Source organism: Bubalus kerabau, chromosome 6 (genome assembly GCF_029407905.1).
Source record: "Bubalus kerabau isolate K-KA32 ecotype Philippines breed swamp buffalo chromosome 6, PCC_UOA_SB_1v2, whole genome shotgun sequence".
Lineage (NCBI taxonomy): Eukaryota > Metazoa > Chordata > Mammalia > Artiodactyla > Bovidae > Bubalus > Bubalus kerabau.
Window position 1 is genome coordinate 30,497,968 of NC_073629.1, and position 25,121 is coordinate 30,523,088.

Genomic DNA, 25,121 nt, shown 5'->3' on the forward strand with positions numbered 1-25,121 from the left:
TCTCCTCACCTTCCCCAATCCCTGGAAACCACTAATTTGTTCTCCGTGTCTATAATTTTGTCATTCTGAGAATGTTACATAAATGGAATATATAGTGTGCAGTCTTTCGAGATTTTTTTTCCACCCAGCATGTCCTTGAGATCTGTTCAAGTGGTATGTATCAATAGCTCACTTATTTTCATTGCTGAGTAGTGTTCTATGTTGTGGATATCCACAGCTTAACTAGTGACTTGTGGAAGGACATTTTGGTTGTTTCCAGTTTGGCCATTTTGAACAAGGCTTCTGTGAACTTCATGTTCAAGTTTTTGTGTAAACGTGAATTTTTATTTCTCTGTGAATGTAGTTGCTGGCAAATGTATGTTTAGGTTTTGTTTTTCGAAGATATGGCCAAACAATTTCCTGAAATATCTGTACCATTTTACATTCCCACCAGCAATGTATGAGAGATCTATTTTCTCTACATCCTTGCCAGTATATGGTATTGTTACTATTTTTATTTTACTGTTTTAGTATGTGTAATGATACCTCATCATGGACTGAATTTGAATCTCTCCAATGGCTGGTGATACTTAACATCTTTCCATGCCATCATTTGCTGTCCATATAGTCTCATCAGTAAAATGTGTCTTTATGTCTTCTTCCCATTTTCTAATTTATTATTATTTTTTGGCTTTTTTATTATTGAGTTTTGAGAATTCTTCATGTATTACAGATTTGTATATACTTTATCAGAATAATGGTTTGCAAATATTTTCTCCCACTCTGTTATTTGTCTTTGCGTCCTCTTAACAGTGTCTTTCAGAGAGCAAATATTTTTATTTCAGTAAATGTATTGATTTTCTTTTATGGATTATGCTTTTGGTGTCACGTCTAAGGTCCCAAGACCTCAGTCCCAAAGATTTTCTTCTACTGTTTTTCCAAAAGTTTTTTTTAATGTCAACTTTTACATTTGAATCTCTGATCCATTTGTGTAAATTTTGTATAATATGTGTGGTTTAGGTCGAGGTTCATTTTTTTTGGCCTATGGTATCTAATTGCTCCATCACCTTTTGGTGAAAAGACTGTGCTTCCTTCATTGAATTACTTCTGTACCTTTGTCAAAAATCAATTCCACTGCTTATTTTTGTACAACCTATGAGCTGAGAATGTTTTTACATATTAATTGGCTGGGAAAAATATATGACATGTGAAAATCATATGAAATTCAAGTTCAGTGTCTAGAAATAAAATCTTATTGGAACAGCACTCTTCTCATTCAGATGTATTGTATACATTCAGAGTTTTTGCACTGTAGTAGTATAGGCAATAGTTGGGACAGACAGTATGACCTGCAAACTTACTTTCTGGCTCTTTGTAGAAGTTTGCTGATCTCTGAAGGCCATTCAGCTAAGAGACACGTTTCTACATACCAGCCAAACAGTACTCAATCCAAATTCGTGTATGAGTTAATTATGAATTTTGACTCAGACATTTGGAGTTGTTCAGGCTTCCCAGGTGGCCCTAGTGTAAAGAATCTTTGTAATGCAGGAGGCACAAGGTTCAGTCCTTAGGTTGGGAAGATCCCTTGAAGAAGGAAGTGGCAACCCACTCCAGTATTCTTGCCTGCAGAATCCCCATGGACAGAGGAGCCTGAGCGGGCTACAGTCCATGGGGTCGCAAAGAGACACGACTGAAAGACTAAGCACAGCCCAGCATAGCACATATAGAGAACTGAGATAAATAGATAATCTCATTTATCAGAGCAATACCTTCAGGGACTGATATATTTCTTTACTTACCTAGAGAGAGAAGAAGAAGCCTTTAAGGACATATTTACATAACCTTAATAATGTTATTTTTGTGATTATGCAGAATTATCATGTAGTGGGCACTCAGTAAAATATTGTTTGACTGTGTGATGCTCCATTTATTGGAGGTTCTTCCAGGCCATCTCAGGTCTGTTGACTGTAGTTAGATAATTTTAATTTTATCATCTAGGGAGAATAGATCTAGGGAGAATAGGGAGAGAGAAGGCAGAAAGAGGAATTTTGGGGTCAGACAGGTAAGAGTTTAAATTTATTTTGTCACCTGTTCCAGTTGTGACTTAAGTAACATGGGCTTCCCAGGTGGCACAGGAAACGCAGGAGAGGTAGGTTTGATCCCTGGGTGGGGAAGATCCCTGAAGAAGAAAATGGCACCCCACTTCAGTATTCTGGCCTGGAAAATTCCATGCACAGAGGAGCCTGGCAGCTACAGTCCATGGGGTCACAGAGTCACACACGACTGAGCATACACACATGCAGAAGTAACGTATCTTGTTTCAAGCTGTTTTCTTCTCTGTAAAAAGAATTTATATATCTCCTTCACTGGTTTGGAGATTGAAATAAACACACATGATCCCTAGCAGACACTTAATAATAGTTTTTTTCCCTCTTTCAGAGATATCTCCCCCTTTTATGTGATTCTCTGTGGCCCACCACTAGCTCTAGTTTTGATATCCCAGAATTATTACCGGTTATTTCAAAGAATGTTATAAAATATTGTGAAAGTGATAAAGGTGTTGAGAGGACTTACTGTGTGTCAGATACTGTAATGAGGGCTTTATATTCATTGTCTCATTTAATTCTTACATAACTCTGAAATAGATACTAGTATTAATAATGTTTTACCTGGTAAAATTAAAAGTTTAAGGAAATTTATAAGCTTTCCCAGAGGTGTTATGTATCGAGTATTTGTCATGTTTTGGAACTGTTCTAAATACTTTATATGCTTTGTTTCATTTACTCTGCACACTGATTTTATGAGGAGATACTGTACTTCCTCCTATTTTACCAGTGAGAAACAGGGTATTAATACAAAGAAATTAACTTGCAAAGGTAATACTGCTAGGAAGTGTTCAGACAGGGATTCAAATCTAGCCAATCACTTTTAAACACCATAATTAGAGGGGTTGTGGGTAAAACAAGGCAGTGTTATTAAGTGCTCAGTGATTACTAACATGATGGCCTTCCAAATCTGCAGTTTTTTGTTTTTCCTTTTGAGTCAGGTTTTTATATGGAGCTGGAAGAACTTTTAAGACCAAAGAGTATTTATTAGAGAAAGTTAGCCTTTATTTATTATGATTCAGTTCAGTTCAGTCGCTCAGTCGTGTCCGACTCTTTGTGACCCCATGAATCGCAGCAGCACACCTTAAAAAAATTATAATTGTTTTGCTTTTGCTTATCCACCATGATTTTTAGAAATTGAGGATTACCTATTTTTCAGTTCTAAGCTATAATTCAAGCATAAGAACGGTGTTGATGAATTTAAATTTTGTAATGTGAAAAGGTAATTTTTTTTGCATTCATGAAGGCTTTCAATAGTGATGTTAAATGGTACTATTTAATAATTGATAATATATTAATAGTATTAGCATACATAAGGATTTTATGGATAGTGTCATGTATTAATCTATAGTTATAATGCCCTTTTTAAAAAGACAGCCAGCATTTTATCTCTCAAATGTATATCTTCCTCTGTAGCATTACATACTTCTCTTTAATCTGATGACAATAAATAATAACTTTTCCACTGTAGGGAAATACACTTGAATACGTTCTCTGGAAAACTAAAAACTCTCTACTAGAAATGGAAGGATTGTGAAGACTTTAGACATTGCCCTTTTTAAAAAACTGATATGTAATCGACATATAACATTGTGTAAGTTTAGGGTATACAGCATTGATTTGATATATTTATTGCAAAGACATTGACTTTTAAATAACATTTTTAATGCAAGGCAAGATAACTTTGGTATCATTCTCTAAAAGCAACAGTGACTAACTTCCTGCAATAACCTTTAACAATTTTGTGTATGTATGCTATTCTTAATTAGTTGCTGTCACAATAATACAAAAATAAATTTTATTCATGAAAATTCATAGTATGATACAGGTAGTCTCAAATTTTTCTATAAATGCAGGCTTTCTTTATCTGAACCTTAGATAAGAATCAAAATTTGAAAAATAGGATTAGTGAGGAAATTGACATTTATTTCATATTTTAAACTTTTATGTTTGAAATATGAGATTGCAATCAATTTAAGGCCCTTTTCATCTCCTTGTGCAGTGGTTTTTTTTGAGTTGGACTGTGTTGGACTACTTGAATGGTTCTCATATAAATGAGTAGAGACTTGACCATCATAGAAATACCATTGGTAAGCTGGTAGTATAGAAAATGTGTTACAATCAAGGCAGCTTCTTCTTGGTGTTAATTTCAGTGGCAGATCTAGGTCACAATTCATCTTGTGCATACCAAATGCCTCCTCTGAAGCTTAAAATAACAAGACCTATTCAGAGGTATTTTTTCTTTTTATTTTTTTCCTGTGAAATTGCCAAAACATTAAGCAGAGGATAATTAGATGACTATTTTAAAATTGGTCTAACCTTTATATTTAATGGCATTAACATTTGGTTGCTTGGGAGGATTGCCCAAATTACTGATTTGATATATGAGAAAAGTATTAGATTAATTTTATTTGGTAAAAAATATAAATTACTAAGTATTATAAGAATTCTCCAAGATTTAGTTATATATAAAAGATGGCCTTTCCTTTTGCAACTTTAAACAATCTAATTACATTATATTTTGATATATGATTTCAGTTTACTCGTAAGTGATGGTTGCAAATGAAAGGTTTTATTTTTGTTAAATTTTTATTTTAATTTTTATTTCTGTTAAACAGACTGAAAGTCATTTGGTATCTGTATATTTCAAAGTCTGACTTGTACATTTAAATATTTTCTTTAGAAAGTTTTTATAACTATTGTAATATCTGATGATTTGGAATGATTTTGTATTAAGTAGTGTGATTTGTCATACATTTACATATTATAACAAGTAAATTCTTTACTGTAAAAGCTATTGAACTTGTTCTTCCTAGATCTAGTAGTAGGATTAATTGGAGTATCAGTCTTAACATTGAATTACTGTATCACATCAGAAATACAGTTTTTGGATGGATAAATTCTATACAATAAATACCACTCCAAGCTTGAAAGATGGTCAGTACCATACCTGTTATTTAGTCTGGAATATTTCTTTCAGGACTGATTGACTAATTGACTCAATATTTCTTTCAGTATTATTTGCCAACTAGTAAATACAGATGCTGTTTTATTTTGGGTTTTATCAACCTGTGATAATCCTTTAAAAATTAAAAGTACTTTTTCAAATTATAAAAGTAATGTACATTTATTGTAGAAATTAGAAAATAAGGATAAGCCAAAAAGAAGAAAGATAGATATTTATAATCCTACCAGCCTAGATAACTGCCATTATTACCTTGGTGTTTATTTCTCAGATATTTTTTTGTGTTGTACATATACAGAATATATATAGATTGGTCATACTTTTTTCTCTTTAGGTCTTTTGCTTCTCTCTAGAATATTTTTCCTTAGAAAATATGCCTAGCTTGTCTTATTACTTAGGGCTCAGCCTAAATGTCACCTTCCAAAGAGAGCTTCCATAGCATCTAGAGTAGCATACTGTTAATTTTCTAGTCCAACTAGACTGTAAGGTCTAGGAGAGTAGGGAGGGATAAGATCTGTTTCAGTTAACGCTGTAACTCTAGTGCTTAGAAGGGTTTCTGGCATATAGTGGGTACTTAATAAATGTTTGAATGAATATTTATAAAAATAAGATCAGATTATACATACATTAGATGCTCTGGAAAGAAAGGTAAGATGTGTATTGCTTACAGTCTAGAGGAAAGGTGGACAATTAATATGGTAAGTTCTATATAATAGAGGAAGTGCAGTATTAAGGCATTACATAGTAGAAGGTGTCCAGATTGGGTGGGGACGAGTTGTTAGAGAACGCTTTCTGGAAGCATGACAATGTAAGCATTTCATAACCTTGTAATTTGTCAGTTCTGTTTGTCTATAATATAATTTATAATGGTTGGGTAGTATTTTATCCAGAGTTTAATGTAAATACCAGAGTTTAAATACCAGAGTTTGTATGTAAATACCAGAGTTTAATCCATATCCTGTTGTTAGTCATTTAGGGGATTCCCTAAATAACACTGTCATCCATATCTTATATGTCTTTTCTTAGTTATTGTTTTCTTATTTTCTTGAGTAATTTTTACTTGGGGTGGAGTTTATGAGACCAAGAATTATAAATATTTTCAGGGCTTTGTACATACTCATTTTGGGGATACTGAATTGCCCTCCATGTTGTACCAGTTTAAATTTCTAGTAACAATATATAAGACTGCCACCCCCCAAAATTGCCAATTTGTTAGGCAAAATGATGATGTTACAGCTTAATTTGTTCTTGTTTGCTTCGCCTGTATGTATCATACTAGTTTTATAGACAAACAGCAAATTATGGCAAGCTTTAATTTAGATTTTACAGTTCCTGAGTAGATACTCCATACAGCATGGTATATGTGAAATTATTCAGATATTTATCTTTAGTTATCTTTAGTTTTGATTATAAATCATATTAGGCTATATGCTTACCTTTGCATTATTTAGCAAAGTCTTCAATCCAGAATATTTTTATATTTTAAGATCTTTGTCTCATTTTATAAACATGTAAATTATAATGACAAATTCGGGAGAAACTGAAAACAGGCTATTTAATTTCAGATTGCATACCTTAAGAAGCTTGTATGTTGACACTAGGCCTAGTAACTAACTTCTTTTTAATTATTGTGGCCAGAAACACCAGATGAAAATGGTAAAACCCAGAGAGCTGATGATTTTGTCTTGAAGAAAATAAAGAAGAAAAAGAAAAAGAAACACCGAGAAGATATGCGAGGAAGACGCCTTAAAATGTACAATAAGGAAGTACAAACCATCTGTGCTGGCCTGACCCGCATCAGTAAGGAAATCCTCACCCAAGGACAAATAAATAGCACTTCAGGAGTTAATAAGGAGTCCTTCAGGTATCTGAAAGATGAACAGCTGTGTCGATTAAATTTGGGCATGCAAGAATATCGGGTACCCCAAGGAGTACAAACACCTTTTATGACTCACCAGGAACATTCTATTCGTAGAAATTTCTTAAAAACAGGTACTAAATTTAGCAACTTTATTCATGAGGAACACCAGTCCAATGGTGGTGCTCTTGTCCTTCACGCTTACATGGATGAACTCTCATTTTTGTCTCCAATGGAGATGGAGAGATTTTCTGAGGAGTTTCTTGCTTTGACATTCAGTGAAAACGAGAAAAATGCTGCTTACTATGCTTTAGCAATAGTGCATGGAGCGGCTGCTTATCTCCCAGACTTCTTGGACTACTTTGCTTTTAATTTCCCCAACACTCCAGTGAAAATGGAAATTCTGGGCAAGAAAGATATTGAAACAACCACCATTTCAAATTTTCACACTCAGGTAAGGTAAAAATCATTGTTAAATTATTTAGTAAATACAGGTTACAGTACCTCAGAAGTATTAACTTCATTCTGTTTTATAACACGTAGCGGCACACTTTTGATTAAAATTCATGGTGGTAAAGGTGGTTCAGATTGTTTATAATTCTAATTAAAAAATCTTAACTGCTGAAATTCTTTGGGGTGTGGCTTGTTATTTGCTTGGTCTAAGAAATGCTTTATACCTGTTTTACATCATTTTTTGTGGAACAAATTTTTATGGGAAACCAGCTTGAAAACCAACCCAGTTTTTTGTAAATTCGTAATATTAGTGTGGATGATGTGATTTAGATCTGGTAGCCTCAGGGTGACTAGTTAAGACTTACCTTTTATGTCATGATAAAACACATGAAGGCCTTGGCCTACTTGTCAGGTTTTTGCTGTTTTTGTTTCTCTTCTTTCAGTAACTTGTTGGCAGTCTACCCCAGAAACATACCCCATTTAATGTGACTTGGAAGTGTCACTAGGAAGACCGCCATAGCCTCTGCTCCTTCTGCCTATGCATTATAGTAGGTAAAGACATTTTCTGAAGCCTTGCTTGGGCAGCTAGGCTTAAGTCAGCAGGGAAACCTCTCCTTCCTAACTAGTGGTTTTTAACCAAACATTTTTTCAGTGAAGTTATTTTAGGGCATAAAAAGAAGTTGATAATGTGTCCTAGTTTTTTTCTTGCTTGCTTTTTTCATAAGGATTCTAAACATGAATGGTCAGCTATAATTTGTATTATAGATATAAATTCTACACTAGTTTAGTGGAGACTTTGACTTTTTAGAGATTTATGATTATATAACCTGTTTTTTCAGGTTATCTAATAATTTGCTGCCATTCTTTTCCTTAAGGTTTTTTTTTTAAGTAAATAGATTTGCATCACAAGACTCTCAGCCACCTGCATTATAGTGGTTTCAAGCCACTTAGATTTATATGAAACCTTCTCTGACTTGAATCTTTTTAGTGATTCTTACCATCCTTGCCTCCAATGAGGGGAGTATCCAGTTTAGATTTATGAGCTTCAGAATTTCTCTAATTGAAGTTCTCTCTACAGTAGAGAGAGCAGGAGCAGCCAATCTGGAGAGGTCGCAAGATGGGGCTGCCCAAGATGTTGGAACACGATGTGCAATAAAGGGCTTCGTCTTGGATTTTGGCCTTATTACCACAATCAGGTACCGAAGTGCTGACTTTTGTAGTAGATTTTCTTTTTTCTTTTAATTTTTTTTTTTTTAAAAGGAGTTTTGCCCTTTGAAGGTTAAGGAATCCTATTTTTATAAATATTGGAAAAGGGACTGAAAATAATTCTCTTAAATATAGTTCTTAATCCTCCTAAGTCCCTATTTAACAAAGAAGGATATTGCTGAGAGCAGAATTATTGTTCTCTATCAATTTTTTCATTTAGAAAAATGCAGCAAATTTTCTATTCTAATTGATAGACCAGCAGACATATCTGAGAAATAAGCCAGAAACCTGGGGGTTGGGGGGAATATCTTGGTTTTCTAATGGTGATTTTTTTAATTTCATATTAGCTAGTCTCTAGTGGATCAAGCTTATATGTCAATAGACAGTACCCAGTCTAAATAATTAATAGAATAAAATATCTCTAAATATTCCCTGCTGATTTTTGTCCTCCAACTAATTTTTTTTAATGGAGCTGAAATTTAAATGACTGTACCAACAACTTACCTTGAGATTTGCTTTGAGATTTATAAAGTAGCCACTTTTTAAGAACATAACAAATAGTATTCATCATTTCAACCACCTAAGGATATTGAGGGCTGTTAAGTAAGTCTTGTGTTCCAGTGATCCTGGCACTTAATTTTATTTATGAATTTCAGTCATTGGAGGGACATGAGGTATGGGTATGGGAGATTATCATAGCCCGTCAAACTATGAATTTGCAGCTAAAATTTTTGGCAGTTGGGATGGAACCTCACATAGTAGTTCAGATTTGTTTAGCACTTTGGGGTTTATAGCAGCGCTTTCATGTTCATGTCTTACTATTTGAAATAATCTGTCGGGGGGTAGGTAAGCAGTTTTATCTATTTTTCATTGAAGAAACTGAGGCTTGGAGATGTTCATTGTTGTAACAAGGTCATGTAGCTAGTTAAGTAGAAATACTGGTCAGGGGATTTCCTGGTGGCCAAGTGGTTAGGACTTGGTGCTTTCACTGCTGAGGGCCCATGTTCAATCTCTGGCTAGGGAATGAAGATCCCATAAGCCATGCAACATGCCTGCCTCTCCCCTCCAGAAAGAAACAGTGTGCAAACCTAAGCCACGGGAACGACAGATGCATTGTTTTACCAATTCTCCTTCCCTCACTGATGAAACTAGTGCTTTTATTTGTCTAAATATTGTGGTTAGTGAAATTAAAATATCTCACTTTAATACAGTGTTCAGAAAGCTATTGTAATGTTTTTCAAAATACTCTTAGATTGTTGGGAATTAAGTGAATACCTTATGAATTCTGTGTTTTGTTAAGCCTTATGAATTTCTGTTAAAAATAAAGCGAAGTAAATTTTTTATTACCTTAGAGATACAGTTAATGGAAGTTATAGTTTAAATATGTAGCCATGATAATTATTCATGACTATATTTCAAGACAGTTTATTCAGCAAACAGTTGTTGAGAACTTACCACGTACTGCACAGTCTGTTCTTAAAAGGACTAAGTGATGAGCTCAATCCTAGTGGAAGAGATGAATAAACTAGCAATTATAATACAGTTTTGAGGATTAGAATAGAGGTAATGCATAGGCAAAACCCTGTAATAGAGGGAGCACAGTTTGTGGTGTTACCTGACTCAGACTTAAAGTGATTAGAAAAGGCATTTAAAGCATGTGATGCTTGAATAGAGTCTTGAAAGAAGATTACTTAGCGTAATAAGGTCATCTTAAACATAGTGAATAATGAATAACAGCCTGTGCAAACATATGGAGGCATTAGAGAATGGGGCGCTTTCAGGAAGCTGCAAATAGCTTGACATGCATAGTAAGAGTACATGCTGACTGTTAAGGGCAGTTAACACTGGAGAGAGAGACAGAAATCAAAGTTGTGAAGAGCTTCGTACGATGTGCTTAAAAAAAGTACTTTTTGCCGAAGGAAATGGGGAATCATTGGTGAGTTTTAATAGCAGAGTGCTATCAAGGTATGTTTGCAAAGATTGCACTGTATTGTGAAGGGTGAAATAGAGGAAAGTGAGAGTGAGAGCGAGAAGACTGGTTGGATTACTATGGTAACTAGATTGGAAATGATCCATGTCCAAACTGATATTGACATTAGAGAGGAAGAAATGAAATTTGAGAAATAATTAGAAGATGGGATTAATTGCACTTGGTGAGGGAGAAGAATGGAGTATTAAAATGCGGTTTGGACAAATGAACGGACTGTGGTGACAAAGTCAATACAGGACTGAAAAAGTTGGTTTCTAGGTGTTGAGTTGAATTTGAGATATTTTATGTTGAAGTACTTGTGAGGACAAACAGAAATTTCTCTCTGTTAGATAGTAAGATATATGTATCTTAGATGGGGAGACATATCTAGACCTGAGATACAGAAGTTGGACCATTAGCATATATAGATGATCCAGGGACAGCATTAGAAATGGAAGAGATGAAGCTGTGAATGGAATTCTTTGATGCACCAACATGTATTAGGAACACGGGAAGAATTCAAAAAGAAAGAAAGGTAGAAGGAAGGTTACAGTACAACTTTTCTAGGTTTTAAGAATTGATGAAGGGCTTAAATATCACATCCATATTAGGAGTCAAGTAAGATAAGGACAGAAAAGTGTTAGGTTGCTTAATTAGGAATTTAATTGGAAATATTATTTAGACCAGTGCTTTGCAAACAATGGCCATTTAAATATTGTAAATTATGCTTTTTTTTTTAAAGAAGCTTGGTACTTGCTCTGTGAATAAATTTGGCACCACCAGGGAGCTTGCTAGAAATGCAGACTCTCAGGTCCCTACCCAGGTCGTGAGTCAGAATCTGCATTTTAACAAGATCCTCAGGTTATTCATATACATATTAAGGTTTGAGAAGTACTACTTTAGAACTTACTGGCTCTGGCTGGAGAAAGTAAAATTCAAATGTAGGTTTTTATTATGTGCAAGAAAAATTATAACTTCTGTTACTTTCATGTATTTAAATTATTGTAGTAGGCAAGCTAGGATGCACATGGAAGTGTTTGTTTCCTTTACGGTTCAAAAAAAAGTCAAATGTTTTAACCCTGCAGGAGGTAAGTTCATGATAAATATCAGTTGAAGCTGATTCTCAAATTTGATTACTTATCTATTAGAAGTTGATAACAGGATAATTTTGTAAAGTTGAGTTTCCAATCTAAAGTACTACACATATATTGATAATATGGTATTTTTATAATTCTGTGGATTATTCAGGTCAAATTAAGTTTTAAATAATCATTGGCTAAATAACAGTTTTGACCAAAAGTTTGTGTTTGTGAAATCTTTTGGTCAGTTAATGGAGAAAAATTAGTGTTCACTTGGAAATGTATTTCCTTCTTAAAAAACTATGGAATATATATAATTTATGATTTTTTTTTGATTGGATGTTATTTCTTATAATTATTAGCTACTTGGAAACTTTTTTTTTTATGGTTTTCAACTTTGAAGTGTGATAGTTCTGCAATAAGTATGGGAACCAGGATCCCACTTGCCACAGGGCAACTGATTCTGAGAGCTGCAACTAGAGAAGACTGAGCAGCAACGAAGAGCCTGCATGCCACAGCTAAGACCCAACGCAGCCACATAAATAAATAAATATTAAAAGAGAGCATAGAACTAGAAGAGTGCTTTCTAGCTTGGTAAATAACTGAGAAACTCTTAAAGAACTACACATCAGTGTGTTACATAAAAGAAGAAATAAATATTTTAGTTAACTGACTTTATAAAACAGCATAAAAATGGTAGACTTGTTTTTTTTTCTCTCATTCTAAGTACAGCTTACAATAGACTTGTTTTGACTCATGCTGCTTTTTTACTGTATGTTTTAAAGTGGGAATGCCTTTCTATTCACAGGTCACAAGGTTAGGAAGATTGCTGGCTAGCTTTTTCCTTTCTGTTTTTTTTTTTTAAACAATCAGCTCGAAAAGGCTTCTTCCTGAAAGATGAGTTCTATGCAGTAATTATTACTCTACCACCCCTCACCACCTCCCCCCTACTTCTCCTCCCCTCGGGGTTTTTCCATATTGTGTATTTCTAGCTTGGTGTTCTACTAGGTTTTTCTTTTTTAAAAAGAAGTTGTTTTATTTTATTCTTCTAGAGCAGTTTTGACAGCAAAATTGAGAGGAAGGTACGGAAATTTCCTATATACTCCCAGTCCCCACATATGCATTAGTTCCTCCCATTATCAGCATAGCCCACCTCCCCACCGCCTCACCCCCAGCCCCCTGCTCTCCCCGCCAGAGTGATAAATTTAATTGCTGAATCTACACTGATAACATCGTAATCGTCCAAGGTTCATAGTTTATATTACACTTCACTCCTGGTATTGTACAATCTCTGGGTTTGGACTAACGTATAATGATATATGTTCATCATTAGGGTAACATACAGAGTATTTTCAAACTGCCCGAAAAATCCTCTGTGCTGTGCCTGATTCTTCCCTTTCTCCCCTTCTAACCCCTGCCAACCACTGATCTTTTTTAGTGTTTCCATAGTTTCAACTTTAAAAGAATGTCATATAGTTAGAATCATATAATGTGTAGCCTTTTCAGATTGGCTTCTTCCACTTAGTAAAATATACATTTACGCTTCCTCTGTGGCTTTTCATGGGTTAATATGTGTGCTTAGTCGCTCAGTTGTGTCTCACTCTTTGTAACCCCATGGACCGTAGCCCACCAGGCTCCTCTGTCCATGGGGGATTCTCCAGGCAAGAATACTGGAGTGGGTTGCCATGCCCTTCTCCAGGAGATCTTCCCAACCCAGGGATTGAACCCAGGTCTCCCACGTTGAGGGCACATTCTTTACCATCTGAGCCACCAGGGAAGCCTGCTTGATAGCTCATTGATAGCCAGTGTGATAGCTCATCATGATTTGATCAGTTCAGTTGCTTAGTCATGTCTAACTCTTTGCAACCCCATGGACTACAGCTCACCAGGCTTCCCTGTCCATCATCAACTTCTGGAGCTTTGCTCAAACTCATGTCCATCGAGTCAGTGATGCCATCCAACCATCTCATCCTCTGTCGTCCCCTTCTCCTGCTTTCAGTCTTTCCCAGCATTAGGGTCTTTTCCAATAAGTCAGTTCTTCCCATCAGGTGGCCAAAGTATTGGAGCTTCAGCTTCAGCATCAGTCCTTCCAATGGATATTCAAGGTTGATTTCCTTTACAATTGACTGGTTTGATCTCCTTGTAGTCCAAGGGACTCTCAAGAGTCTTCTCCTGTTACACCACAGTTCAAAAACATCAATTCTTTGGCGCTCAGCTTTCTATATGGTCCAACTCTTACAACCATACATGACTACTGGAAACTATAGCTTTGACTTGTCAGACCTTCGTCGGCAAAGTAATGTCTCTGCTTTTTAATATGCTGTCTAGGTTGGTCATAGCTTTTCTTGCAAGGAGCAAGCGTCTTTTAATTTCATGGCTGCAGTCACCATCTGCAGTGATTTTGGAGCCCAAATAAAGTCGATCACTGTTTCTGTTGTTTCCCCATCTCTTTGCCATGAAGTGATGGGACCAGATGCCACAATTTTAGTTTTTTGAATGTTGAGTTTTAAGCCAGCTTTTTCACTGTCCTCTTTCACTTTCATCAAGAGGCTCTTCAGTTCCTCTTTGCTTTCTGCCATAAGGATGGTGTCATATGCATATCTGAGGTTATTGGTATTTCCCCCTGCAATTTTGATTCCAGCTTGTGCTTCATCCAGCCCGGATGTACTTTCCTTTTTTTAGGACTAAATATTAATAATATTTCATTGTCTGGATGTACCACAGTTTATTTATCCATTCATTTATTAAAGGACTTGTTGGTTGCTTCCAGGTTTTGGCTATTATGAGTAAAGCTACTGTCTTCTAATTTTTAACTGATCTATGGCTATCCTTATTACAAGGTGTATTATTGGGGAGCACAGCTGAAGGTTATTTAACACTCAGTTGATACAGGGTAACTTTATAAAGTTTCTGATCTAAAGGACTACATATGTATTGACATAGAGCAATATATATTGCAAAATATATTCAAATATAATTGTTTCAACTTTTATAGATAGTATAAATACATTTAAAAATTTAATGCATCCAAAGCTAACTACCATTTTCTCATGGGCATTACCCTCCTATGTACAAACTATCCTCCCCTACTTGCTTTGCCTTCTGATTTTACTAGAGGGTGAGTTTTCCCTGTTTGGCATTATGTCTCTTGCTTCCATAGCAGCCTTATTTTTTCCTGTTCTTTGTTCTCTACATACCTCCCTCCAGTTCTCATTATACTTGCTTCTTCCTTCCCATCACATACTTTGGGAAGTGGTAGAACTCAATTTGTTCTTTGCTCTCAAGTGCCATTTCCAGGCCAGAGTTTCTCAAACATGCCAGATCCTAAGAATAATCTGGGCTTGCTAGTTCCAGACACATATTTAGAATCTCATGTTCCACTCCTGGAATTTCTGATTCATTCTGTCTAGAGTGAGACCTGAGATAAATACTCAAGTGATTTGATTCTTGTGATCAGGCAAGTGTAAGAAACACTAAACAACTTCATAATTCCAAACAGAAACTCTATACCTACTTCCCTAGGATCTTTACAGATCATCTTTCCATCCCATCTTTCCCCCTTCCATTGCCCTGTAAAGAAAATTGCACATTATTTTAAGTGAATTCCTGCTTTGTATGGTTCCTTCATTTTAATTAAAGGAATATTTTTATTCTCCTAAGAAGTCAGTCTTTATGAGATTTATTTCAGTATTTATCGTCTAATGTTTTGCTATGCATGTATGCACATATAAACAATGTTATATAACAATTTTGTGTCATTTAACATTGTAAGTAATAAATGGCATGTATCATTCTACACATTGCTTTGGTTCAACATTGCTTTTTTTAAATTTCAACATTGCTTTTTAGAATTACATTGATACATGTAATTCAGATTCATTTATTTTAACCACTGTGTGTGTGTGTATGTGTGACTATATCAATTTATTTTCTTGTTTTTGAGCATTTAGCATGTTTGCAGTTTTGTAATACTATTGTGTTGGATTAAGAATATATTTGGAGATTTATCCTGAGGTGTATATATCTTGTATGCATCCCATGTATCCTGTACACGTATATAGTGGGATTTCTGTTTGCCTTTTTCTTCTCTTCTGGGAGTCTGTGACTATTTTGTTGCCTTAATTTAGTGACTCAAATATCTGAAAAGTCTTTCTTCTACCATTACATTTGATTGGTAGTTCAGGTAGATGTGAAATTCTACGTTGGAGATCATTTATCTGCAGATTTATAAAGATGTTGCTCCAGTATCTTTAAGCTTTGAGTGTTGCTACTGAGAAATCCAATGTCAAGGTGTCCTGTTTTTTCTCTCTGGAAGCTTTCAAAACCTCCTTCCTAAAAAATTTCCAAACACTGAGAATAATGTGCCTTGAGATGGGTCTCTTTTTGCTTTTTAAAATTTTTAATTTATGAAATAAATGATAAACAGGTATAAAGAATAATAAGCACATGTATTCTCACCACTTTGTAGTTGAAGGCCACCTCCAACCCCTGTGGTTTTTCTCAGGTCTCACTGGTATGAGTCTTTTGTTGTTGTTCACTCTGATGAACATTTAGGTTTTTTTAGTGTGGGAATGCATATCCTTCTGTTCTTCTGTCACTTCTTTGTTAATTTCCTTACCTCAGTTTTCCTGTCCGTCTGAAACTTTTACGAGTTGGATTGAACCTCCAATTTTCTTATCGATCCTTTTATTTTTCTTTGTCTTTTTATTCTACTTTTTGGGGAGATTTAACTATCTTCTTTTTCTCCTGTTGGTTTATTTCAGCTGTACTACTTTGTATTGAAGAGCTTGTTCTTGTTTTTTGCTTTTTTTCTTCTTTTAAAAAAATAACTTTCCTGTTTTTATTCCATGAATGCAGTATCATCTTTCATCTCTCTGATGGTATTAATTATACTTGTTTTGAAATTTCTTTTATCTCTAAGTTGTCAGTTTCATCAGGTTTCTTTTTGTTTGTCTTAATTTTCTGTTTATGTTAGATATTTTCTTCAAAGGTCTGGTCATCTGTTTATATTTAAATATGAATCAGTACAAAACTGATTAGAAACTCATGAACTCGTAGGTGGGACTTAGCATGTGATGATGACTGGGTAAGGACTCTGGCCATGTCATTATCAGAAAACTCCAGATATTAGCATTTCTAGATCTTTTCTTTGGGGCTTTTAATTTTTACAGCTAAGAATCTACCACATTTTTGCTAGAGAAGTAGAGTAGCTTGTATCCCTATCTGCTAGAATTCTTGGAACTGAACTATGGAAATAGGTAGGTGATTCATTGTTAAACTATATGGAATTTTAATTCTGTCTTTTCGGTATACAGGGTTTCTTTCACACTTTCACAGTTGTACCTGGTAGTTTTGTTTCTATAGCCTCTTGTCCATTTTCTCCACAAATATAGATAGGATAAGAAAAAGGATTGGATGTGGGAGGTGGAAGGTAAGTAGGTGGAAGGGTCTGAATGACTTGTAACAGATTTTAAACCCATCTTCATTGTTTTAGTTCTGTGCTTTGTTTCCCGTCTTCTGTGATATTTAGCCTTTCCATGAGTTTGTAGCACAAACTTGCTTTTGAGGTATCTTCTATACTCAGTGTTCAAAGTTCTCAGTTTGCTGATTCTCCTATACATTTTTTACCTTCAGAATATGTTTTGATAGCTTGTATCTATCATTTTCACTTCTGTTTGAGTTTCTGGAATTTATAGCCTTTCTGTTTTACTCTCAATTGAGTGGGATTTTGATAAGGAATAAAAAAAAATCATATGTTCAGTCTACCTTAACTAGCAGCCTTCTTTACCTTTTCACTACTCTTTGCATTAGTATTAAAGCATCACACAAAAGAAGACATAAATGGCAAGATATACCACATTCTTGGATTGAGAAGAATCAACATCAAAATGATGATTCCCCTAAATTGTAAATCAAACATAATCCCAGTAATTGTTTTTTTCTGGGACAATTTTGACTTGGAAATTTATGTGAAAAAATAGATAAGAACTTTGAAAAAGAAAAGCAGTGATGGAGGAGTGCCTTATCAGATACCAATATATTTTAAAGATTTAATTATTAAATAAGCATAGACTAGTTTGTGAACATTGTTCAGTGAAACAGAAAAGTCCAGAAATAGACCCAAATACGTATAGACATGTGATATATAAAAATGATAGCATCTGAAGTCATTGGTGACAGAGAGATGGTAGTGCTGGGACAGCAGTGTATTAGTATTGCTGTCACCGTGTACCATGAAGGAACTGTGTACCAGTTCTTTCATAACTTTGGAGTGGCAAAGGTCTTTTTAACTATGACCAAAACAAAACCAAAAATCACATAAACAAGGTCAAAAGACAAATTTGTATCACCGACAGAAGATTAACCTTTCTAAACTATAAAGAGCTCTAGAAATACTAACAGATAAGAGAAATACTAGCAACACAGTATAAAAATAAGCATTCCAAATGGACACTTAACAGAAAAAGAAATACAAATGGCCCTTTAATACTCTTATCTGAAAAGGTATGCAACTTCATTCCTAAGAAAATGAAATTAAAACTACTAAAATGCCAGTTTTAACTTATTAGTGAAAATCCAGAAGTTTTTTAATATCCTCTTAATGGGGTAGTGGGGCAACTCGTACTTTCTTATATAGCTGCTGAAAGCTTATACACCCTATTGAGGGTTGCTTAGTCTTTCCATCCTATTTCTCCCTGATCCTGTGTCCTTCTCTAACCACAAACCATTCTTATTTTCACAGTCAAACTTCTTGAAAGAATTGTCTGCATTTGCTGTCTCCATTTCCTTATATCTCCACATCAGTTTGGTTTCTGGCCTCATAATTTCCCTGAAACATCTCTTGCTAAGGTCACCAGTGAGCATTTTTCATCTTCATCTTCCTAGAAGTCTCAGCAGCATTTTGATCAAATTCCTTGAGATATTTTCTTACTTTGATTTTCATAATACTGTGCTCTCTCGGTTTTTTTCACACCTCTCTGACCACTTGACAACTCCTGTAAGTTGTTTTTTTGCCGACTTTTCTTTCCCCTTTGTGTTTTTTAATTTGGAGCTTTCTAAGATGCTTGCTCTTTGAACTCTTATTTTCTCTAGTCAGGTCTCTTTTAAAACTAAGTTAACAAGTTACCACAAAACATAGTGTCTAAGTGTTACTGAAAGGAGTTTGTGTGGGGGGTGGAGGGGCAGTGTCCTGCTACTCACTGCTCAAAAGCCAATAAGCAGGCCAGGTTGCTGGAAAGGAAAAGTGAAAGTGGAGTCGCTCAGTCATGTGCGACTCTTTGCAACCCCACGGACTGTAGCCCACCAGGCTCTTCGGTCCGTGGAATTCTCCAGGCAAGAATACTGGAGTGGATTGCCATTTCCTTCTCCAAGGGATCTTCCCAGCCCAGGGATTGAACCTGGTTTTCCCACATTGTGGGCAGGTGGAAAGGAAAGTTTCCATTATTTCAGGTGCCAGCAGCTGGGGTTGTGGGGGTGTGGGGTGTGGCGAGAGTACAGACATCTGTCCAAAGGCTGACTTCCCCAACCCTGACAAGCAGGGAGTTGAGAGCATTTATAGACAGTGGCCGGGGGGGAAGGGGGGGGGTGCGGTCTCCATGCAGAAACAGCACAGTCATCTCTAACAGTCATCTTCAGATTGGTCATCAGTGGTCTGACTAGCATCATCATGATGGTTTTAGGTACAGTTAATCTTCAGTTCAAGGTGGACTTATTTCTTTGCAGTCAATTCTTGGAATTGTGGCAGCTCAGGTTCTTGTTTCAGTCTGGTCACCATGTAGTTAACTTTTCCATCCGAGGTTTTAGTATCTACAAGACAGCTCACAGGATATGGCTCAGAATATTATCTATAGCCCTTGAGAAAGAGCTAAAAGTCCTTGATTGTGGTTAATGACTACATTATTATTATTTAGTCTCCTTTGACTGTTTTCCTTTGTTCCCACATTTCTCACTTCTCTGATTAAACTTTTTCTTGACTGAAGTTTTCCAAGGCAAAAAGCAGGCAGAGGACATGGCGGGTGGCAAGGACCATATGGTCCTGCTCCATTTCACTAAGACAATATAAATTTAGTCTCTTAACAGTTCTGAAGGGTCTGAAGAATCTTCTTAAAATCTGCTTGTTTTTTGTTTGCTTTTTTTTTTTTGCTTAGTGGCCATGTGTATTTCCTGGCTTGTGAGTCCCTTCCTCCATCTTCAGAGTGCATCAGTCCAGTCTCAGCATCTATCATCACATCACCTTCTCTTTGTCAGATCCCCTCTGCTTCCTTCTTTTGACACCCATGATTACAGTTAGGGCTCACCTGGATAACCCAGACTTATCTCCCCATCTCCAAAGTCTTAATTCATTCACAGCTGCCAAGTCCTGTAAGATGCCATGTAAGATAACAGTCACAGGTTTTAGGGATTAAGACCTTGAGAGTCTTTAGAAGAGTTGTTCTTTAGCTCACCTTGTCCCCAACTGAAGGTAACACCTCCCCACCCAAACCTGGTCCTCTCCTCTGGTAGAAAGAGTGGTTTCTCTGTTTGGTTGCCAGGGGCAGAACCTGTAAGACATTCTTGACAATCCTTTCTCTTCTCTATCATATCTGATCTTTCCCCAAGAGCTCACAGTTTTATCATTATTTTTCAAGTTTTTAAAACATCAACTCCACTGCTGAAAGCTTAGTCTGTTGTTTCTTGTTTGGAATATTCCAGAAACCTCCTAATTAGTCTCTTCTCTTTCACTGTCCCTTTGACAAAACCAAACCAAACCCCAAGCCCCCTACCCCACTAAAAAAAGGCAAACCTGATAACTTTCTTTTCCTTTTACTTTAGTGACTTCCCAAATTCTTAATGTGGTCTTCAAGGATTTCTATAATCCAGCTATAGTTCATTTCTCCAGTCTCATCTTTATTTTTCTCTTTTGTTTTCTGTTTAGCACCATTAGCTGTCTTTTAGACCCTAGGAAGAGTGATGCTTAAGGATTTTGTTTCCTTTAAACTTGTTATGTGTGTTTAGTCGCTCAGCTGTGTCCAACTCTTTGAAACCCTATGGACTGAAGCCTGCCAGGCTCCTCTGTTCATGGGGATTCTCTAGGCAAGAATACTGGAGTGGGTTGCCATGCCCTCTTCCAGGGGATCTTCCCAACCCAGGGATCAAACCCAGCTCTCCCACATTGCAGGCAGGTCTTTACCCTCTGAGCCACCAGGGAAGCCCAAGAATACTAGAGTGGGTAGGCTATCCCTTCTCCAGGGGAACTTCTCAACCCAGGAATTGAACCAGGGTCTCCTGCATTGCAGGCAGATCTTTACCAGCTGAGGTACCCGGGAAACTCTTAAACTTGTTCTATAGAGTTTAATTCATTGTTATTTTTGAGGAACAGTTTATTCCCTAGATCAGGATCCCATGTTCTCCCTCATAGTGTCCTAAAAGTGCCTGAAGACTTGTCACACTTTATAGTTAAATATTTGTTTAGTGTCTGCCTCTTTCTACTAGACTGTAAGTTTACAGGGACTAGTTAAAGGTCTGGTTTGCTGTATCTGTATTTAGGACAGTTTCTGCGTATAATATATGGTAAACTTTGATTAAATGAATGATACTGGCCTTCCTGTAATCCTTGTGCTGTATTTAAGGTTATGTAAGGCTACTTGTGAGAAGATTCCAAGTATTTGAAGATTATTGTGTCCCCACTTTAATAATTTCAAGTCATATACTTCTGAAATATTTTTAATTTCATCATTCTTCCAATTTTTTGATTTCCAAGTCACTAATCATCTTAGTTGTTCTCTTTTGAGTGTGCTTTTGTAATAGACTTCTTTTTTTTTTTTTAGCCCAGAGCAGGAGATAATACTCCAGATGTCATCTGTGCAATATGAAGTATTACCTCCTTTAGTACAAAGTGTACGTATGGTATAGGCTAAACCACCATAACAAAGAGATTGCACATATAGTAGCTAGAACAAAATAAGTTTCTCTCTTAAATAACAAGTCCAGAGGTAAAGCAGCTCTGTCCCATCTGATGTCATCTTGGATTCTACTTTTGTTCTATCTTTGGTTTTTCCATTTCCTTTGACTTTGTCATGTGCATGGTTGAACTTGGCCCTCAAAAGAAAAAAAGAGGAAGTGGAAAGCAGGCAGCTTATATATGGTCTGGAAATTGCATATGTAACTTATGCTAACATTTTGGCCAGAACTTAGTCACACTTAGCTGCCATGCCCAAGAAGTTTTGTAAGAAAAAAAAAGAATAGTTACGGGGCGATAATTAGTAATTTGCTTGTTTGGCATTAGGTCACAGTTAGTACATGTTGAATTTCTGGCCATAAATATTGTCAGTCTTCTAACTTGTGCTGTTAATTTTTAAAATACATTATAAACATTAGCATTTGTTAAATTATTATATATAAACAGTATATACTGTTAAACAGCTCTACTACCACCACCTTTTTGGGGGGCCAGAGGTTAATGGCTGATTATTTCTAGACTCAGTAAGCATAAATTCAACAATTTCTCCTCTTCAGGTTTACTTTCTTCTCTTTCCAGAATAGGAGAGGATGTTTTATATTACTACATGTCACATATTAATTATTCTAGGTGTTTGCCTTTTTACGTTGTCTTCAAGTTCAGTGCTGTTGAATTTAGTGGTACTTAAATTAGGTAATCATGGAGTACTGTATAAAAATGTTAATTCAATTTCACTTTGTGTGTAAAATTTAAAGCAATGTGATTTCAGATTTTTAATGCATTAAAAGTTGTATAATCTCAAAGCCAGCAGGCCACAGAAGTTGATGAAAACTACCACATGGTTGTGTACTTCTTCAAGGTTAAGTTATGTGAGATTTAAATGGTGATTCATCTTTGGGAGACTTACCATGTAGTTTGAAAGCCATTGCTGGAAGGAATTTCTGATAATTGGAAATAGCTGGAGGAGGTATTTGGAGGAGACTGATAATTCTTTTGTTAACTCTGAAAGCATATGGTTCCTAGAGCTGGTATCAATACCAAAGTTAAATCTGCTTTGGTTGTTTAGGGTGCTTGGCTTAGAAAGGTTAGAATAATGCTTGCTTAAAAAAACTTCTTTACCTCTATATCACATAATATATCCTTTTCCCCAGACTGCCTCCCGTGACTTTTAATAGCATGATGATCATACAAACAAATGGAATGTAATTCATACAAATATATGCAAGGTCATTCTGGTCTGGGATCACCTAAGGAGATCTGGGGGGGAAAGATTCATAAGGAATTAAGAAATGACTGCTATTTAATAACAAGATCTCAGACATTTTGTGTGTGTGTGTGTGTAGGATGACATTAAATTGTCTATAGAAAAAAAAAGCAGTGGGATGATTCTGAAAACACTGCTAAAAAACTAGCAGTAAAGAACTGTAAGAAATACTAGAAGGTCCTTTATTCTTTCTGTTAAGCAAAATAGGCGGTTTTTGAAACAGTAACAATTGTCTTTAAAAAAAATTTTTGAGTGTTCAATAGAGACCTACCTTTTAAAAGTATAATTATATATTAGGCTTCTCAACTTAATCTGCATCTTACATAAGGTAGAAAATGCTAGGTTACTGAACCAAGGTGAAATGCTGGTTAGAATCTAGTGTTTAAGTCATCTGTATGTACAGAATCTGTCTCTCCATTTGAGAAACAATTCATTCTGAATTGGAGGTTGGAGTATTAAGAACATACGTGATATGACTAGAATTAATATCAGCTTATATTGTATTGTTGGTAGATTCTCTGTGAAGGTTAGGATTCTCTGGGCTTCATATTTCTTAGGGCTGCTTAGAACCTGCCTTAAGCTTACTAGAGAGTTGATACAAAATTTCTATGTGCTTGCAGGTAACATTAGATTATTATAAGAGTAATCAGGAAGGCTTCCAGAGGAAAAGTCTAGAACTGATCTCTGAAAGTTAAGATTTAGGTTGACAGAAAAGAAGACATTCCAAGAAGGCAGACTCAAGAAAAAAATCACTGCAGGTAGATACAAGTTTGGCTAAATTGGTTAGAAAAAATGATCAGCCTACCTGGGTGGAGAATCTTAGATATGGAAGTGATGGGAGATTGGTTTTGATAGTAGTTGTCCTTGTATCTGGCTTGATGTGAAAGCTTTCAGCCTAGGGACTACAAAATGAATATGGAAGATTAATTTGACTTTTTTGTCAAATTAATAGTTTTTTTTTTTTTTCCCATCCTGTCAATTTAACTATTTACTGATTTTTTTTTCCCTAATAAAGATCACAAGTGTTTAAAGAGTTAAAAATCATCATTCCCAGAGAAATTTAAGTATATCTTAATGTTTTCAGTATTTCCTTGAGATTTCCTTGGGACCATGGACTGACTTGCATTTTGGAATTTCTGTTTGTGGTTCATATGTCAATATATTTGTCAGTGTGCTAGGGTGCCTTTCTGTAACTGCTGATTTTATCCAAGGTACTGACCATTGAATTCTTAGTATGTAAAAGAAATAGGAACATTGGAAACAATACGCTGTCCTGATTCTTATAGTATACTTCACTCCTTTCCGCCCCCCTTTCGTTTCATCTCAGGTCAACAGGACATACTGCTGTGGCACCTACCGAGCAGGTCCTATGCGGCAGATAAGTCTCGTTGGAGCAGTAGATGAAGAAGTTGGTGATTATTTCCCTGAGTTCCTTGATATGTTAGAAGAATCACCATTTCTGAAAGTGAGTGTTTTTCAGATTATTAAAGTTCTGATCACTATTTAAATGGATACTTTGTATTAAAAAATCTTAAGCTAATCGTAGGGGCTTCCCAGGTGGCACAGTGGTAAAGAATCTGCCTACAATGCAGGAGGCACAAGAAAGGCAGGTTCGATCCCTGGTTCAGGAATATCCCTTGGAGGAGGAAACGGCAACCTGCTTCAGTATTTTCGCCAGGAAAATTCTGTGAACAGAGGACAGACTGGCAGGCTGCAGTCACTGGGGCCACAAAGAATCAGACACTACAGAGTGACGGAGCACATGCATACACAAGCTAATCTTATCTATTAAAATTCAGGTTTATCCCATATTTTGAAGAGAACTGTTCAGAAAATTATTTAAGTAAAATACTTCACTTATTCTTTTTTACATATAAATTACTATCTAATAATACAACATTTTTTTTCTTCTTATACACACACAAAATAAGCTTCCTGAAGCTTTCTTTTGGGTGTGAGGGGTTAACTTGTAAGTAGTCTAAAAAATTTCCTTTAACGTGACTTATTCTTCTGACTTCCAGATGACTTTGCCCTGGGGTACACTTTCCAGCCTCCGACTCCAGTGTAGGTCCCAGAGTGATGATGGGCCCATCATGTGGGTCAGGCCAGGAGAGCAGATGATCCCTACAGCAGACATGCCAAAGTCACCCTTCAAAAGACGACGGTAAACACTGGTTTTTCTCAGATAAGCAAAAGCCCTTTTTTAGTTGATTGCTTATAGAAATGATTGAGAGTTGAGCAGCTTGAAAACCATTTTTTCTGACTTATTTAAAGAGCTATCTTAAGTAAATCTCTTGTCAGTTCCT

The 25,121-nt window shown here is 35.8% G+C and overlaps 1 protein-coding gene across 2 annotated transcripts in view; it reads left to right on the forward strand.

The window, feature by feature from the left end:
* The window catches only part of RSBN1 (round spermatid basic protein 1), a 43,228-nt gene that overhangs the window by 3,903 nt on the left and 14,204 nt on the right, over positions 1 to 25,121 (forward strand). For both annotated transcript variants that reach the window (XM_055584691.1, XM_055584690.1), the window contains exons 2-4: positions 6,688 to 7,361; positions 24,143 to 24,280; positions 24,837 to 24,979. In XM_055584691.1, the coding sequence (XP_055440666.1) occupies positions 6,688 to 7,361; positions 24,143 to 24,280; positions 24,837 to 24,979 (955 nt within the window). The remainder of the gene's footprint in view (positions 1 to 6,687; positions 7,362 to 24,142; positions 24,281 to 24,836; positions 24,980 to 25,121) is intronic.